This window comes from Homarus americanus, unplaced genomic scaffold (assembly GCF_018991925.1).
Source record: "Homarus americanus isolate GMGI-L3 unplaced genomic scaffold, GMGI_Hamer_2.0 scaffold14072, whole genome shotgun sequence".
NCBI lineage: Eukaryota > Metazoa > Arthropoda > Malacostraca > Decapoda > Nephropidae > Homarus > Homarus americanus.
The window spans coordinates 2,807,048-2,826,374 of NW_024754528.1; the positions used below are offsets into that span (position 1 = coordinate 2,807,048).

A 19,327-nucleotide genomic window follows, 5' to 3' on the forward strand; every position below is an offset into this window, starting at 1 on the left:
GGGGGGGAGGGGAGGGATGGGTGGCGTTACTGATTCATATGGGCCTAGGGAGGGGAGGAGGAGCGGATCATACAGAAGGAGGGAAGGAAGGATGGATAGATGGCAGGAGGGAGGGAGAGAGAGAGGAATTAATGGCACCGAACCATACAGACAGAGGGAAGGAGAGGGAGGGGAAGGGTTGATGACATTGAACCATACCGGCGGAGGGGGGGAGCAGGAGGGTGGGGGGGAGGGTGATGGCACTGGACCATACCGGCGGAGGGAGGGGAGAGGGGATGGGTACCCCCACCACCACGACTGCCATAAACCAAAATGTCTGCGCCATAACTCCGGGCGCTACGATCCCGGCGCAAATAAAAGGCGAAGGAGGACCGCTCGAAGACAAATAAAAGGGACCGTAACTCGCTCATAAATCAGCAGCCCCAACAAATTGAGATTGGCACGGCGCCTCTTGGAATTTCAAAGCAGGTAATAAGGCCTCTGATTGGCTATCACATGACCGGGAATATGATCCAAGAGGTCTGATTGGCTGCCGTTGACCGGAGCTTCATATCAAGAATTGACCAATAGGATTACAAATGACTCCCTCCACAGGGGGGTTATGAAAGATATAGACTGCTTTGTTTGGGTGATTTGCAGCGCCAAGGTGTAATAAATCTGTTTTATTGCTCAATTTTGTTGTAGGACATCTGAGCTTCCACCATTTTCTTCGCGATAGTGGAATAAGATCTCTTTGTCTTGGGCTGTGAGACGCCGCTGGGCCGGTAGGGGTTTGGGGTCAGTTTTGGAAACACGTTTTCTGTTTGTCTTAAAGAAAACAAATTACTCCCATTCAAATTCGACAAGTTAAGAGGCCCCGGGGGCATATTTCGTGCATGTGTAATATTGTCGAGTACTGCCACTGGAAGACGGATCTCCTGTTCCTATATCGGCCTCTGAGGAAGGTCTTCTCGCCCAGTCTGCTATCTTGTTATATACAGAGGCAGTTTAGTGTCACAGCAAAGGGACATTTGGCTGTGGCTAGGAAATATGTGGACCACCTGGCGGTAGATTTATGTTATCAACAGCTGAAGTTCTATAGCGATATAACATGATATCGCCTCAGAAACAATATTCTACACTACACAAGCATCTGGCGCTGTTATAACTATTTATTTATTGACAATAACACCCAAGTTACTTATGACATTAATAATGTTAATCAATTGAAGACAATAATACAACTACCATAATATTTACAGTACAACAACGTAAGCAATACAACAGTCATACTAACGATAATTATAATAATGTTAAAAAAATAGTATTAACTATTACTACTACTACTACTTCTACTACTACTACTACTAATAATAATAATAATAATAATAATACCACTAACATTAATGTATGCACAACCTTTAACAACAACTACAACAGCAGCAGTGAGATATATTACTTACATTGGTGTAGAGTGGATCAGGGTTGTATTGAGTTCTCTGGCGTTTAAGGTCGTCCTCTGAGTGGCCATTCATATCCCGGTTTTCGTCTGCAAGTAGAAACAACCGTGTTATGATTGGGTGGCATAGTCTGAGCTGCTGACAATGGTGAGATGCAAGGCTGTGTTATGACTGGGTGGCACACAAAACAGCTGACCATGGTGAGGTACAAAGCTGTGTTATTATTGTTTGGCATAGTGAACAGCTGCCCATTGGTGAAGCTGGGGGTATGATTGGTTGGTATACTAAACAGCTGATTATGGTGAGGTGCAAAGCTGTGTTATAATTCGTTCACAATGAACAGCATGCTGGACAGCTGATCATAGTAAAGGAGGAGAATAAAGGTTTTGTCTGATGTAGAAAAGTTAATGTAGACAAGACTGACATCAGGGAGTGTGGGAGGCCTTATTGTTTTGTTATAACATATATGCAACCTCGTACTTAACTCTCTCTCTCTCTCTCTCTCTCTCTCTCTCTCTCTCTCTCTCTCTCTTTCTCTCTCTTTCTCTCTCTCTCATCTAAGTTGCTTACACTGCATAAGGTGATAGAAAACATACTTCACCACTTAGTACATTTCAAAAGTATTATTAGATCAAATCAAGTGTTTGTGTGTGTGTGTGTGTGTGTGTGTGTGTGTGTGTGTAACCATTCCTCTTTATCTGTGTGAATTAAATACAGTATCACTTTCCTATTACCGGTAATTAAGGAGAACCAAACGGAAACAGACAGACAGACAGACAGACAGACAGACAGACAGACAGACCTAGACAACATCCGGTCCCATCCAACACTCAGACGCACCAGCAGCTCATTCATTCGATGTGACACAAGCCAAGCCATTTTAAACCCGTAATAATTCATCTTGTATATTGTAATCGGCTTAATCCCTCGCTTTTGGGTTTCCGTAATGGCTTTTGATGGACCCGGAGTGTTTTCGCGGGTGGAGGGAAGGAGGGAAGGGAAGGAGGGGGAGGGAAGGGGGGAGAAGGGAAGGAAGGAGCACGTGCCAGTCATCAGGTTATCAGGGCAAGTTTGTGATGGCGATGAAGTGTGTAATTCGACCTTACGGTGTTGTTGCTGTGGCTTGGCCGCCTCTTGTTCTCACACTCACTCAACTCACTCAGTGGCTAGAACGCTACATCGCTAGGAAATATCTAAGAGGCTGTGATTCTTTATTCCGACAACAGCAACAAACATTTAACACATCCATCATACATTCTTACACATTCATCATACAATTCCTAAACATTCATCACCACCAAAAAACAAAACAAAATCCAATATATAAACGAACTCAAACACTTAGTAGACGATCCTAATCATTATAAACAACGAGGGGGAAAATTAACAAAATAAGACCCCCTCCCAGTACCCACCTCCCCCGTACATCCCTCCCAGACTAATATCACCACACACACACACATCCACCTCGACACCCTACTCCTACCCCCGCCCCCTCCTCCTCCTCCTCCTCCTCCCTATCCGTCCTCCTATGAGTGAATCACTAATCAAAATGATAATCATCACACAATGGTGGGGGTGCGAGATTAGAAACAGGAGCGGTTGGTAAATGTCACAGGAGTCTCGGGGGAACTGGATCACAAAGCAAGCCAGAAAATGGAGGGTAGTTGCTATTAGATTAGGTCTGTCTGGCACTCCTCGGCACCTCAACCCGCCTCTGCCACCCCTCTCTGTCTGCAGCCGAGGGGGCGAGATGGGCACAACGGAAGGGAGAGGGAGGGAGGGAGGGAGGGAAGAGAGGGTAGATGATGGGAGAGGGAGGGGAAAACGGGGAAGGGTAAAGTGAGAAAAAAAGGGGAAGTAGTAAAGGAAAAGGAGAAGGAAGAGTAGGGGGAAAACAGAGTGAAAGGGAAAGAGAGGAACAAGAGGGAAGGTAATGGAAGTGGGAAGGAAAAAAGAGGAAGAAGAAAAAGAAAAAAAAAGGAAAGAGAGTAAAAGGTGGTGTAGTAAACAAAGGGTAGTGTAGGAAAGGGTTAAAACAGAGGCAGTATTAACTTTAACACATCATCAAACATATTTAAACAACAACAACAACATCATCACAATATCAGGTCTTTCTATTGGATCATAAATCTAAAATAAATTGATTTTATTTCTCTAGAGAATGAGAATAATTACTAGATTTAAATAAGACGTTTTATACATCAATAACTCTGATCTACTCATGACAGGATATTACTGATAAGCTTGTCGGTAAATTATAAAGTTTGGACGGGGTAACAAGATAGTGTATAACAAAAAAATATCACTTGAAACGATTTAGGATATTTTTGATTGACCGTTTGAGATAATTTTACTTTGACGATTATTTTACAGAATAAACATTGTAGCATTATTACTTCAGGAGAGAGAAGGAGAGAGACAGAAACAGAGTATAATGGACACATCCGCTTGAAGTGCATTCGCCAAGACAGACATTCGTGTGTCCTCGGGTGTCCACAAGTCCAGGTGATCAAGGCTCTGTGGGAGGCCATGAATGAAGGTAAGTTTTGCCTCCACTGCCACGGTCAGCGCCACCCCTCACTGCTCGCCCTTCCATAACGTGCGTGTGTATTGTCTTAACTATATGTGTAATCTGAGATACCACTTGATAGTTGTATACCAATTGAGTAAAGTAAAATATAAATATAAAATTATGTCAAAGTACTGTAATCTAAGTATAATATCATTGTGCCGTTCAGTAATTTGACACGAATGTATTGTAAATGATACGTTTGGCCTCCCAGATGTTACATTATAGCAACGGTACACTTCTTGGGAGTTATCAGCCAAGTATCAAGCTGCTAAACATCCTGTGTACCTGTCGTCTTGGTTCACTAGATTCTGAATGTTTTCGTTGTGATTTTTTGTTTGTTTTAGTTGTTGTAAACCACACTGAAAGGATGTCTGAGTGAGGAGGAGGGAGGGGTAAGGTGTCTGAGTGAGGAGGAGGGAGGGGTAAGGTGTCTGAGTGAGGAGGAGGGAGGGGTAGGGTGTCTGAGTGAGGAGGAGGGAGGGGTAGAGTGTCTGAGTGAGGAGGAGGGAGGGGTAGGGTGTCTGAGTGAGGAGGAGGGAGGGGTAGAGTGTCTGAGTGAGGAGGAGGGAGGGGTAGGGTGATCAAGAACGAGATAGAAGAAAAAATGATAGGGTGAGGAAGGATGTGAATGAAGGCATGAGAATATGGATGTGAGTAGTGTTTGTATAGTTAAAGAGATACACGGTGCACAACAAACAAGCCACCCTCTTAGATACTCTGAGACCTATAACATGATGAAGTGAGAGGCATGAGAGGTCGCTGAGGTGCGTGAAAAGCAACAACTCTTGCCAAACTTAATGATTCTCTGGAATTGTTAACTATATTAATGTTTCCATGAGGGAGTTAGTAACATGACAGCTGTAGCAGGGATATAAATTTCATATGAGTCTGTAGCACCTTCTCTTCGATGTATACTGATATCACTTACACAAAAACGTACACATACAATGCACATAAATAAACACATAATCACACCCAGATACACATACACGTACACATTCAGGCCACACGCGCTCATACATACAGATCACATGCACTCACACATGCAGACCACATGCACTTACAAATACATTCGTTTTTATGTGAATATCATTTGAATATAAGCAAAAAGAAGCCACCGGGTCACCACAAGAGGTAGCCTGGTGTTATCAAGGCAGCTCCAGCAGGACCACGTAGCTGCCCCAGACACTCATCTATTCTCTTTGATAATTAACTGGATGGCGGGAGATGATCTAATTCTGAAAGGTAATAAAAAGTTTCCTGCAAGTTTGGGAATGAGGGGAGGGGAGGGGAAGGAGAAAGGGAGGGGAGGGGGAGGGGAAGGGGAAAGGGTAGAGGAAGGGGAGGGAAAAGGCGGGTCAGAAGAATTGTGGGAGATTTCCGACAGCCGCTCTCCGATTTTAATAATGTTGCCATATGTAAGGATAAGTTCACATAGAGAAGGAATGGAGAATTTCTGATTTTATGTGAAAACTATAATATTATTTTATTGGATTTGTTGTCACTTAAATAAATTAATATACATACACTAAACACACACACATATGCATCACACACACACACACCCACTCACATACACATATACACACACATATACACAGAAATACATATACACCATACACACAAGTATACATATGAAACAATCCCAACATCAACTGTCTTTAACAACCTGAAGCAAAATGGTTTATGAATTCTGTTTAGTTCTGCCGAGGCCCGAGTGATCAGAGTGCCTGGAAGCTATAATGTAAATGATGGAACTAAAATTGTAGCGAATGACTCACACTTGTCTCCATGTCCAATCTTTTTCTCGTGCCATCCCGCATGTGCTCCCCTTGGATCTCCAGGACCTTCCTGAGGGTGTGTCGAGGGACTGCCCTCTGGTGTTCCTGAAGGAGGGAGAGGGGAGTGGGTCTCTACCTGGCCTTGTTTATAGATATTTTTCTGGTAATGTCGAAGGGGAGTTCTCCACCCCACCACACATATATAACCCGGAGGTAAGACTCTCACCCTCGACCTCTTCCATAGTTCCGTGTCATGATAATTATCATTCCTGCTCGTATCTATTCCTCCCTGTCTCCTCATTCTATCCAAGCTTTACCATTCTCTACCCCTTTATTCCCGTGGCTCCCCTCTCTCTCTCTCCCTCTTAACTATCAGCCTCTCTCCTGCTCCCCTATCATCCCTCCTGTGTTCCTCTAGCTCTAACAGTTCCCTCCCCTCCCTCCTTCCCCCTCCCTTGCTGACATAGGGCTCATATTGTCAAGAAACATATTGTGCTCCGTTCCGATGGCTGCTCGACCTCAATGCGCCGCCTCACTAGTGACATCTATCGGCAGGGGACGAAACTCTGAGAAACAATGAACATGGAAGGGCACGCGGGCATAAATAGAAATCCAAATGTTTCCCCAACAATCAAGTGCGCCCAGTGATCATATGTCTCTCTCTCTCTCTCTCTCTCTCTCTCTCTCTCTCTCTCTCTCTCTGGCCGATATCACACCAACGACCAAACTCAACAACTCTCTCTGGGATATTTTCTCGTGCCAAGGTCGATCGTTAGTTTGTGTAGCAACATACGTGGTGATGCGGACAGCAAGGCCATTGGTCTATATATTTGTCTACTGGATAAAATACCAATCTTTTTACAACAGTACTACAATGTATAACACTGGCCTATATATCCACCAGTATAGTAATATATGGTTGACTTTAACTGTTATATTATAATTCTTATCGCTGAGGATATATCCGATACAACAATATGTAAGATACATTATGTACTATGGCAGTTTACGTTAGTTTATATACTGTAAATGATACTCAGGCATTTCAGACTCTCGATTCTAACTAATTCAATTTACATTTCAGCTGTAGAACATTATTATATCATACACACGCGTCTGTAGTTTTAATGTACATCTCGTTAACATTTTCTTAAACTATACAATCAACAGTGACTAACTCTTGAGTGTTATAATCATCCTTAATCGATTAACTCAGGGCGAGAACACAGATCGAAGGCGACCATCGACTCCATATAAGGGTCGATTATGACACTGTAGAAACGGCCAAATAAAGCCAGCGGGGGGCGGAGTGGTTGATGGGGGGTGGGGGTGGGTGAGGATGGAGGGGTGAGAAGGGAGGGGGAAGGAGGGAGGGGTGAAGGAGGGAGGGAGGGGTGAAGGAGGGAGGGAGGGGGAGGAGAGACGCAGTAAGTAAAGGGAGAACAGAGAAAGATGGAAGGGAGGAGGAAGAGGGAGGAACTGAATATAGGATAACAGGAGGGAACGTGGAGAACGGTGGACGATACGTTGAAGATGGAGAGAACAGGAGGTAGGAACGTCTAGGATTTAAAAGACAGGAAGAGGAGACTCCTCAATGATGGAATGGCCAAAGGATCTTGGGACGCCAGAGAGAGTCAGGGAAAAAGGTTATTGTAAGGATTTTTTTTTATTTTTTATTAATGTCAGGTTTTACGAGTAATGAATAACACAAAGGCCAGTGATATGATTTGAGAGAGAGAGAGAGAGAGAGAGATTACAACAGCTTAAAGAAATAGTAATACCAAAGAAAAAAAAAATCCATAGCAGGGGAGAAATTAAAGGAAGAATGAATGTACAGAGAGGAGGGAGGAGAGCTGAAGGATGCCTGAGAAGGAGGGAGGGAAGAAGGGAAGGAGGGAGTGAAGATCTACCATCAGGAGGTCGTCAGGAGGGAGTTGGCAGCCGACACTGGAGGGAACTTATGGCACGGATGATGAGGAGGGTAAGAGCTACTGGCGAGGAGAGGAGGAGAAGAAGAAGAAAAAGAAGAAGGTGAAGGAAGAATAGGAGGAGGAAAGGAGAAGAAGGAAGGGAAGTGTTTACGTCGGCTGGGGGTCAGGAGGTGGTGGCTGTCTGGCCGTAATGCCCGAGTAGGTACAGCTGCCAGGTCTTCCGTCCACTCCTTCGTATGAATGGGCTTTGTGTACACCGCCCCTCCCCACTCCCATCCTCCCCTCTCCCCCATCTTGCCATTATTTCCCCTCACTGTCAACCAGGGCCATCACTATCCTCATCTTCCTCCTTCTCCTCCTCCTCATCATCATCATCATCATCATCATCATCATCACCCGCAGCAGCGTAATTCTCATCAACAACCATCAGTCATGGCAACATAAGCAGAGGAACGAAGAACAGTACTATTAGTTACAAGCTTTAGTGTACTGGTAATATTTTTAGCCATAGGAGAGGAACATCACTACCTGTCGAGCTGATGGCAAGAGAAAGAAATATGAAGTGTTGTAAATGTAGCGATAACAAGATCAAATGTAGGAGTAGTCTTGATTTAACAGCACCTATGATAACAACAGCAATAGCAAACGGTGGTAACAGGAACAACAACAGCGGTAACAGAAACAACAACAACAGCACCAAGGGCCTCCCAGTATCGCCACCATCGCCTCCATCAGGGCAGTCGACGACCATGTTTTTCCCTCGTCACCAAATTCATCCCCAGGCGCGGTGGACTTAAGTTCCCGCGGTCGTCTTCCGTCGCTGTAAAACCCCGTCTTCTTCTTCCAGTAATTAAGGCTCCAGCGATGTGCTCTCCTTCAACTCTTCCCCCTTAGTTTTCTTGCTCTCTGCTTCCTGCACCACGTTCTTACTTTGTTTTTCTTACAATTCTCTTTGGCGCTTCTCAACACTTTACTCTCTCCCCCCCCCTCCCATCCCTCGTTTACCAACTCTAAATATTTCACTTTGTGTTTCTCTCTCTTCTCTTGTCTCACTCCTCTTTATCTCTCTCTCAGTTGGGTAGATTTTTTTGTAATATTTATAGTTTTTTTTTTATACTAACGCACCTGGTAAAGAAAATTCCCCTATTGTGTGAGTTCTTCTTGTCTTTACCTTTGTCTCCCTCGTCCAAGTCTCATTCTCTCCCAACATTGCCTAAGCCTCCACCACTCTGTCTTCCTCGCGCCGTAACCCAACAGGAGCCGAGATTCTCCGCCGGATAAGAGGAGTTTGATGGTCTGTAGAAGGAGTGACGAGGGAGTCCCAGCATCAAGATTAAACAGACATCACGTTTTCCTCTGCTCGCTGTGCCTCCCGCCTCCCCACTAGTTACTGTATCTTTAGTTATTTACTTAAAACTGTCGCAACATGTGTAGTAACTCTCTTCTTTGGTAATTAATTTCGTTCATATAATGTATATATAAATATTGAAATGTACCAAAATTTATGGTGCAACCTACAGTAATGCAATAGATGCACACACGAACGCGCACACAGACACACATCCAAAAATAAAACATGAACAAAACTGATGAGGTAAGTAAAATTAAGAAATCAATTAAGGGCTGTACAATTAACATTGTCAGAGTCAGAGGCAAGACCCAGGAGATGACTGACTAGCCAGTTGTGTTTTATAAAAGGGTGATAATGGTTGTGATTGATACGTGTGTGTGTGTGTGTGTGTGTGTGTGTGTGTGTGTGTGTGTGTGTGTGTGTGTGTGTGTGTGTGTGTGTGTGTGTGTGTCTGTCTGTCTGTCTGTCTACATAATTTAGATATGTGTGCATCCCTGTGCACACATACATTAATATCCCTTTTACAATTTCGTCAGCTAACTCAGTTCTTGCTTTTTTGGGGCATAATATTTTTTCGTGTGTGGCCCCGACATTTCTTCTTCCCAAAAGCTGGCAGGATGGAGACTGCCTGGCCTGATCTAATCTGTCTTTACGGCCGCGCCTTTCCTTCATCTCCTCTGATAAATCTCATAAAAAAGATATAAAAATGCCGAAGAAACTTAGATTGCTTCCTTTTACATCAAAATTTGATTTCAGGATATATTTGGTCTCATCACCAGAACCTCACAAAAAAGAGCATCATGAGACACTTCAGATGCGCTATGCCCTTGATACCTATGGCCTTAGTATGACTCTATATTGACTAAAGTTTCCAGCTAATTAAACTATGTCGTCATGAGTCAGAAAATATATAATAAAAACAAGATTCATTATTAGATTTTTCTTTGTGTTTAAAATTAGTCAGAGAACAGTGAAATACACATACCCAAACACACAGAACCCTAATACACACACACACACACACACACACACACACGGGAGGGAGGGAGGGAAGAGGAAGAGGCAAAGGGCGCGAGAATAAGGGGAATAAGAGTGGCCATTGGAAGAGGTCCGGAAGACAGAGGGAGGGTGGACCGGTCAGGGGTGAGACTGCTGACGTTGCTGACATCTTCATCCTCCCCGCCTCGTGTCTTCATCCTCTCCTCCTCATGTCTTCATCTTCCCCGCCTCATGTCTTCATCTTCCCCGCCTCATGTCTTCATCCTCTCCGCCTCATGTCTTCATCCTCCCCGCCTCATGTCTTCATCCTCCCCGCCTCATGTCTTCATCCTCTCCGCCTCATGTCTTCATCCTCCCCGCCTCATGTCTTCATCCTCCCCGCCTCATGTCTTCATCCTCCCCGCCTCAGATTTTACCCTCCCTGCCTCACGTCTTCGTTATTCTGGTACAACTATCCTCCCTCCCTCCTTGACAGTACAAGTCTCTTCCCTCCCTTTCTTTCCTCCCTCAAATTACAGGTCGTCTCCCTTCCTCCCTTCCCTTTCTCCCTCCCTTGTGGCACAGTGCCCCTTCCTTCAATGTGTCTCTTCCTCCTTCGCGGCACACGTCCGTTTCCTCTCTCGTGGCACAGTGCCAATCCATACTGGTCATTAACACCTCGTGTCCTCCACATAAAATCATAAAAAAAAAATCTCTCTTAGCATCCACCATTACTTCCGAGAAAACACGAATAATACACATAATCCTAACAGATATTTCTACCTCATTCGTCATCTACCTTTGGCCAGAGTCAAAGGCGAGGACGTCGGGTGATGTAGGCTCAATCCCCAGGCCATAAGGGAAGTATCCTGGCCAATGTGGAATGATCGGGGGCACAAAGGGGTTGGCAGGAGCGGCGTGAGAGCATAGTGGGTGTGCGACGCGCCATAGTTCCGCGGGTGACGTTGGTGGCCCGGGGCGGCTGGTGGAGATAGACGGCCCACGGAGGAGGGGAGAGGAGGAGGGGAGGAGGAGGAGGAGGAGGAGGAGGAGGAGTCATGGAGATGCTGTGGGAGATGATGGGACAGGGAAGACCAGCTAAGAAGAGGCACGGCGTGGAAGAGGGAAGAATTAGGAGTGTCCAAGAAGGAAGTGTGGAGAAAAGAAGGAACAGAATAGAGGAGTGTCTGTGTGTGTGTGTGTGTGTGTGTGTGTGTGTGGGAGAATATAATCAAATGTGTCCATGGATAAGATTAAGCAAAGTAAAGGAAGAAGTTGGAGCTTAGAAGAGATAAAAGAGCAGAGTTCGTGAGATAATGAAATTAGAACTAAACGTTAAATAATGGCGAGAATAATGTATTACCGAGACACAACTAATGTATCAAAATCCAAGAACTTTTAGGAGAAAATGTTTTTAAATATATTAGAATGAGAGATATGGAACCTGCGCCTTTTTTCATGGATTTCATAATGACAAATGTGCCGGTCTCAAGAGATATATATAGAAGAAAGAATTAGTTCGCTCGTTCACACAGCTACCGGGTTTAAATCAAGCAACACACACACACACACACACACACATATATAGGACTGCCAACCAAAAGCCGCCACCACCAAAGTTATGACAGAGGAACATTTGACTAACAGCCCCCAAGAGTGATGATGAAGACCACTGACCACATCTTCCACTTTTCCCGAGTTCCACCTAGACCACCAGATAGGATTTCTTCCCTATAAGGATTTTGTTTTCTTGTAGGATTGATTCTCTTTCTTATGGTTAAACTCCTTTCAGTGTAGTAACTTTTATATAGGATTTTCCCATTCTACGCTTTATACGCTTCCTATGTGATTATTTTCTGTGTTTGTTGCCTGTAATATTCAAAGCTATGGACAGGAATTGCTTTCGTCAGTATAGATAAGGATTAAACCTGACAAATTACAGTATAGTGGCGTTTATTATGTAATGCTATACTTCTTCTTATTATTATTATTATTATTATTATTAACGTTATTCCTACTATTGTCATAATTATTATCGTAGTCATTATTCCATTATTATCACTATTAACCCCTTCCTCATATTCGGTATTAAACTTGTCAACTTTTAAAGACCAGAGATAACAGAGTTGGGACTTAGGGCGCCATCCATCAAGAATCGTGACGCCCTTGGCCTCACACTGTCCCTCTGATGGTCCTCTTGAAAAATAGTGCCAGGTATGTAGGACCTCAAGCCACCTCCCTATTTCCATATCCATCCTTTCCTCTCTTATTTTATCCACCTCCTCCCCCTTCCGCATCTGCCTTTTCTCTTTCTGTCTCACCCGTACCTTTCCCTGCTTTTCCTTCTTTAACACTCCTCTCCCTTTCTCCCCTCACTATATTCATCATCTTTCCTCAACCATTTCCCCTCCCATCTACCTCCACCCATCCCCTCTTTCTCTTTTACTCTCCCCTCACCATCACCACCCCCCCCTCCTTCCCCTCACCGCCCCCCCTGGTCGTAACAACCATTATCTTGGCGATCCTTATTGGTGGAGTGACCAGTGCGACCATCAAGAAATAATTAATTGCTTGTTACTAGAGAGCTGCATACGGCCGCCATGATGGATGGAGTGGGGGCGGGAGGGGAAGGGTCAGTCAGAGGCCTCTATTGATGGGGATGACGTCCTGATGGGGAGGTTGGTGGTGGGGTGATGATGGGGTGGAGAGGAGAGGGTGGGTAATAGTGAGGTAGTGGTGAGAGTGGGGTGATGGTGGGCTGGAGAGGAAAGGTCAGAGAAGAGAAGGAGAGGTGATGGGTGATGGGTGAGGTGGTGGAGAAGGGAGGAAGTAGTCAGAAGGAGGAGGAGGAGGAGGAGATGGGAAGTATAAAGGAAGAAGATGGGGTGACGGGAGTGAGGTGTTGAGGAGGGAAGGGGTGGTAGTGGTGGGGAAGGGGATGAGAAGGGAAGGTTGGAAGGAGAGGAGATGTGAGGGCAGGGGAGGTAGTGATAGGAGGAAAACTATAGGGAAAGGAAAACATCGGGTTAGAGGAAAAAAAATTATACACACACACACACACACACACATACACACACACACACACTCACCACACACACACACACACACCGGGAGGTAGGGCGCCCCGCTGGTCAGCCTCGGACACTCCCCACAGTCACCCAGCACTACTAGTCCACCCCCCACTGCGGCCACCGTTTACTCGTGACAGTTTCTCTTTGTTTACATTATTATCATCTAGTCTACGTTTTCCCAGTGGGCTAAGGACCTTCCAAACTGACAGCTTTTTCTTGTGTCTCCTTCTAAATCCTTAAGCCTTAATTTTGTTTTCCACTGGTTTGGTGTGTTCATGTACTCGTATATGTTGTGTAATGTACGATCTTTACTCTTAAGCCATTCTTGTACGACGTCCTCCCGTCTAGGTTCATACGGCAGTGACTTCCTTAATTGTATCTTTCATCCTAAGATCTCACCTGTACGACTTCCGTTTCTTTTATGACCTTTCATCTATGACTTCCAGTATGTGACCGTTTTCCCCTTGTACGACCTCCTGTCAATGACTTTCCCTTCTACGACTCCCGTATATCACCACTCATCTACGACCCCAGGTAATGACTTCCTCTCTGTGATTTTCCTTCTACAAGTTTGTCTTCACTTCTCTATGCGATCTCTACTCTACGACCTTCCCTCGACCAACCTCTTCTCTACGACCTCCCCTCTACGACCTAACCTCTACGACCTAACCTCTACGACCTCTCCTCTACGACGGCGCCTTTCTACGACGTCGCCCCTCACTCTCCCATCAATAGTCTCTGAGAGATCATCATCATCATCATCATCATCATCATCATCATATACGTAGGTTTACAATAGCATTAGATCTCATTTTACAATATGGAATTAATGAAAGATACTGGACGACTATCACAGACTATAAGCGGCACTATTAGTATGTATATCGTCGTTTAGGATGAACAAGTAAACGTTGCGTTGTGTCCGTGTAACTCAAACGGGTCGACTCATACTCCATCACTGATATAACTCACACCTGGCTTCAAGAAAGAAGAGAGAAAGAAGGAAAAGTCAAAAGACGAAGGAGCAGTTTCGAACGCCTGTTAACAGATATAGAAAAGGAGAGGCAAGTCTTGAAAGTCTGTTAACAGAAGGTGAGGAAAGGAAAGACAACACACTTGAGTCTGTGAACAGAAAAAGAGACAATACTCTTGGGTGTCTGTTAATAGTAGATAAAACGGCTGTTACAGAGTCTTGAGTGTCTGTTAACAGCAGCAGAGGATAGGAGAAGAATGGAGGGCTGTGAGAGGCGAGCGTCAGAGGCCCTGAACACGCTCGTCAAGGCTGCAGCAGACTGACTGGGGACCAAGAGCCCTTTCCCTATTCACCAAGAACGCTTCTCCCCTCACACTCCCAAATGGCTGCCATATCTCAGCCCGCCGCTACCAGCCACCTCTCCCGCAAGTCTGTTCTTGGCTTGGGGTGATGGTGGTGATGATGATGATGATGTTGGAGGTAGTGGTGGGGGTGGTTGTGGTAATGATGATGGTGATGATGGTAGTGGCAGTGGTGGTGGAGATGCAGTGTGTGATGTAGAGGTAGTGATTATTATAATGATGATGATGGTGGTGTTTATGGTAGTAGTGGTGATTATGTTGCAGATAACAGTGATGGTGAAGAATATGATGATGATGATGATGATGATGATGAAGGTGATGTTGCATGTTACAGTAGCACCCCTGGGATGATGATAATAGAAAGGATGATGATGGTGGTAGTGATGAGGATGATGGTGAAGATAATGGTAGCAGTAATGACAGTGTAAGTAGTAGTAGTAGTAGTAGTAGTAACCACTTAGAATGAGGTGTTGTTATTAGGAATGACTGAGCTAGTTTGGGGTTCTTTTGTTATCTGACTGTTACTATGACAAGGCAAGAGATACTAATCACAGACAATAACGTGAGAATGATGCTGACGATCGTTGTGATAATATAATGACACTGAGGTTGACAGAAAATATCATAATAACTGAACAATGACAAACCAATCTGGTGTTACTGTGTCAAGGATAATTTCAATGTTATACTCTGAGGATAACTAATTTAACCCTTGATTTTCAGAGATGTTTTTATTTACTAACATGAATAGTGACTGAGGGAAGATGGCGAGCAACGAATAATTTTATCTGTACCAAATTTAGTGTTAGTCTCTCTCTCTCTCTCTCTCTCTCTCTCTCTCTCTCTCTCTCTCTCTGCATTGGGGTTGGTGGTGCTACTACCAGCCAGTCACAGTGCATTATACAAGGCTATTACATAAAACAAGCGAGGGTCTAACTATCCCAGACGCTCACGCCCGACTCGTGTCAGTGTAAACAGTCAGTGACAATGCATTATGCAAGGCCATCATATATACAAGCGTTGACCTAACCACCCTCGACATATTTACGATGGCGGCCATTTCCATTCATCTACAAGTAAAATGGGCAAGTGTTGCTGATCACTCGTTAAGCCCGAGTTTAATTACCGAGCCATCGCCTAATTTGCATATAAAGCGACGGGAAAGGACGGCACTATATCACCGTGGGCTTTAAGGGACAGGGAACGAAGGCATTAGTATGACTTTCGACCTTCAATCCGCAGTAATTCTCGTATATTCCCCGGTGTTATGCCTGACGGGGTTCTGCAGATGCAAACTCACAGGTAGATAGTTGGGTTGTTAAGCTAATGCCTCGGTGGCTGGCGGCATGGATGCAGTAAGGTAAAGGTTTAAAACTAAAGCCTTAACAAACATCTATGTGGGAGAGTTTACCAGACTTCAACTACTGTAGTTCTGAGGATGTGGTCATATTTTCACGCCTTTCCTCTTCCTTTATCTGTCTATCATATCTTTATGTCTGTCTACCTTTCCGCCTCTCTCTACCTCTATTTTCTCTATGTCATTATAACGAAAGCCATATTAATATCAGATAATAGTACAACAAAGTATCAGTCGCTGAGGTTCTGTAAGATAAAGGTTTAAGACACGCACGATGAACACAGAAACCAGCACACAGAGTAACCTTGTGAACCTCCCCCTAGTGTGGTTTGGTCGGCACAACGTAACCACACACGCGTCTCAGTCCCTCCTGGCCAGTGTGTGTGTCTCGTTCACCGTGACCAGGATTTGGGTGTATGTTTCCCCTTTCTCTCTACAGCGACGGGAGGAACACATCACACACACATGGGAAAAGTTTTCTTATGTAAGGACAGACGTAAGTTTTTACCTCGATGCCTAAAAAAAAAAAAAATTTAGTTTAAATAAATAAAGAACGTGAAAGATAATGTTTATAATAAGGAAAATAAGGGAAATAAGGTAAACGAAATAAGATACAGGATCTACTAGTAACCATTTACATGTTCCATTCACAAGCAAAACAAAACAAAAAAGAAACGACACAGAACACACAAAAAAAAAATCTACTGTACACGTAAAAATACCAACAGCAAAATTCAGTGAACCAAAACAGCTACCAAATACCAAATTAAGCCGATCCGTGGTGATCAGATCTAATCACGAGCGGGGGTGAAACTTGTTGATACAGAACAGCAGCCAGTGAGCCTCGGATGCTTAAATTTCGATTAGCACGGTATCCCATCCAAGCAGCGACTAATTTACTGCTGCAGCCCCCGAGGTACGATAATTCTCACAGGCGTTCGAGACAACAGGTAAACACAGGGGAGTCATCCATACACGCACGCACACCCAACTCATTAATCTGATGGAATGTTTAGGGCCTTTGAGAGTCTCCTTCTAGTTTTAAGAGAGGCTTGGGATCATAAGTTAATGGCTGAATATATTTTCATGTCAATCTCGTGCAATATAAATCCGCTTGGGATATCGCGTAATACACTTTCCGCAATATTTTCTTTGATCGGTGATGTTATGTTCATTTTTAATATCGTGATGCTCGCTCTGGTGCAATAAAAAGGGTATATTCGCACTTCCAGAACACTGTTGTCATCACGCGCTCCTGTAAAACAACACCCCGACCCGTGTTGCTCTCGTACATTTTCGGAAAATCACTCAATCTTGTGGCTGGGGATCTGCCACCGTCATCAGAGACGCGCTCTTAATTTTCCTTAAAAAAAATCTAATTGAATAAATGGGTTTTAATGGTTGGCATCCTTTTTAACTTGTACAAATGAGGCATAAGCGATTTCCCAGGGCGAAATTAATTGCAATCAGGGGGGTGGTAAAACTGAGAACGATAGGTTGGGGAGAAGCGTCTTCTTGGCGGGCCGATCACGGATGCCAACCGGACGAGTTTCCACATTATTCAAAAAGGGTTTTATAATCCCCTATTGGCGCGTCACATCACGATTCTTTTTCGCCAAATATGTTCTCACAAATACCCTGGAGGAACCTAAGTTGATTATATCGAAATGAGTCGCTGTACAGGAGCAAGAAACTCACTCTGCATTGATCGAGTCACCAGGTGAGAAAGGTTGGCAACTCCGGCCGTGGATATAACAGCTCCGGTAGGTGTAAATCAAGTCGCACTTAGTCGAGTATTAATCCAGAGTGGGGGATTCAATCCTGTGTGAAAGCTCTTGGAAGGAGGTTAATGATGGGTGCTATTTTTTTCCCCTGGTGGTGCACTTCCTCTATAGGGTCTTGATCCCACCACGCTTTTATAGATTTACATAATCTCAAAAGTTCCCCATCTGAAGGAATATTGTTTTCTACACAAGGCTTTCGGGGATCAAGATGCTGAATGCACTTTTATCGATGAGAAAGTCGGCTTTAATGAAGGTTGGGAGAGGTAAATCAATACGAGGATACCGATTACTGAGTCTATCAATCTTGTGGTGAAGAGGCAGAGAAGAAAGAGAGAGGGAGGGAGGGTTAAGAGAGAGGGAAAGGAGAGGGAAAGAGAGGGAGAGAGGGAGAGAAAAACATAAAGAAAAAACGTTAACTATCAACACCTACATACATGATAACCGAAGCCTGAAACAAATCTGTTAAACGTTTCACACTAAAAAATAAAGAAATATCTGTCGACACTATCTCTTCCATTTCTTTCTCTACCTCTCCCCTCTCCTCACTCTCCCTCGTACCTCACACATCCACAACCCTCGGCCAGCGTCCAGACCAATAAGATTTTCCCCTCTGATAAGTAGGTGGTCACGCGCTCACTGAAATGGCAAGACCAGAAAAGTGGCTGTGTTTTTGTCGTTTCTGTCTGATTAAGTTTCCGAGGCAATATACTGTTTGTAAATAGAGGTGCTCACACGTTAAGCATTTATACATATTTATTAACCATTTGGGGTATAAATTGCTTGTAGAAGTTTTGCTATTGTGAGAATTTTATTACACTTGTATCCAGTGATCAGAAACCTAATTTAACCATTTTCTATTCCCCCCCCCCCCCCGTCCCCCTCGTTCCATTTTCTACCTCCGGTGCTCTATGTTCTTGGGGGTCACTCAACCCTTACCCTATTACACGCACGCCTTCCGTGTCCTGGGCTGGGCTCCTCAACCTTGGTAATGAACCCAGTGACATCTATCGGTTATGCTGCTTCCTCTAACACCCGTCTATAGAGTCCCACGGAAGAGGGAGGATATGACTGATGGTCTCACTACTCAGGCCTTGATATATTTTTATTCTCCTGTCGTCTATTATGTCATAACTTACATCTACATCATCTCTTATCACTGTTGTGTCATAGAGCATATAATGATAAGAGGTCAATTATCTTCAGCAATGATTGAATTGACAGCAAGAATTATACTTTTAGAATAGAGAGGCGGAGCTTCAGACTCCCCACAACCACTGGGATTTCCCTGTCGTCGGCAAGAACACCTGCACCAGTCTGATCAAGGTGGTGACGAACCTCTTCTTAATCGACTTGAGATCTAACAGTGAGATATGTCGCTCTCTAACTCAACATAGCCATAGTAAAAAAGTATCTGCAATAGTTTCCTCTAAAAATAAAAATAAAGCAATTTTGAAGGAACAGGAAAAAAGTATTGTAAATTGAGGGGAGGTGGAGCTGGGATCTGGCAACGCTGCACCTTCTTCACTCTGAGGGCAACGGTGCCGATCCTGGCGTGACCAAGGGATCAGCTGCGGCTATTTTCTCACGCCGAATATTTTCTCACTTAGGACTACACAATGTTTTATCGCGAAAGGGAGAGTTTATCAGAGGTGGGGGATGAGGCTCGCTGTATTCATCCTTAGGTATGGGCTCAGCGGGTCAGGGCCACCACAACCTGATTGTATT

At 44.3% G+C, this 19,327-nt stretch overlaps 1 protein-coding gene across 19 annotated transcripts in view; it reads right to left on the bottom strand.

The window, feature by feature from the left end:
- LOC121855821 (paired box protein Pax-5-like) overlaps positions 1-19,327 on the bottom strand; it is a 171,580-nt gene that overhangs the window by 10,888 nt on the left and 141,365 nt on the right. For 18 of the 19 annotated variants that reach the window (XM_042350952.1, XM_042350951.1, XM_042350954.1 and 15 more), the window contains 2 exons: positions 5,796-5,900; positions 1,443-1,528 (listed from right to left, as the gene is read on the bottom strand). In XM_042350952.1, the coding sequence (XP_042206886.1) occupies positions 1,443-1,528; positions 5,796-5,900 (191 nt within the window). The remainder of the gene's footprint in view (positions 1-1,442; positions 1,529-5,795; positions 5,901-19,327) is intronic. The other variant, XM_042350955.1, reaches the window with a different exon arrangement.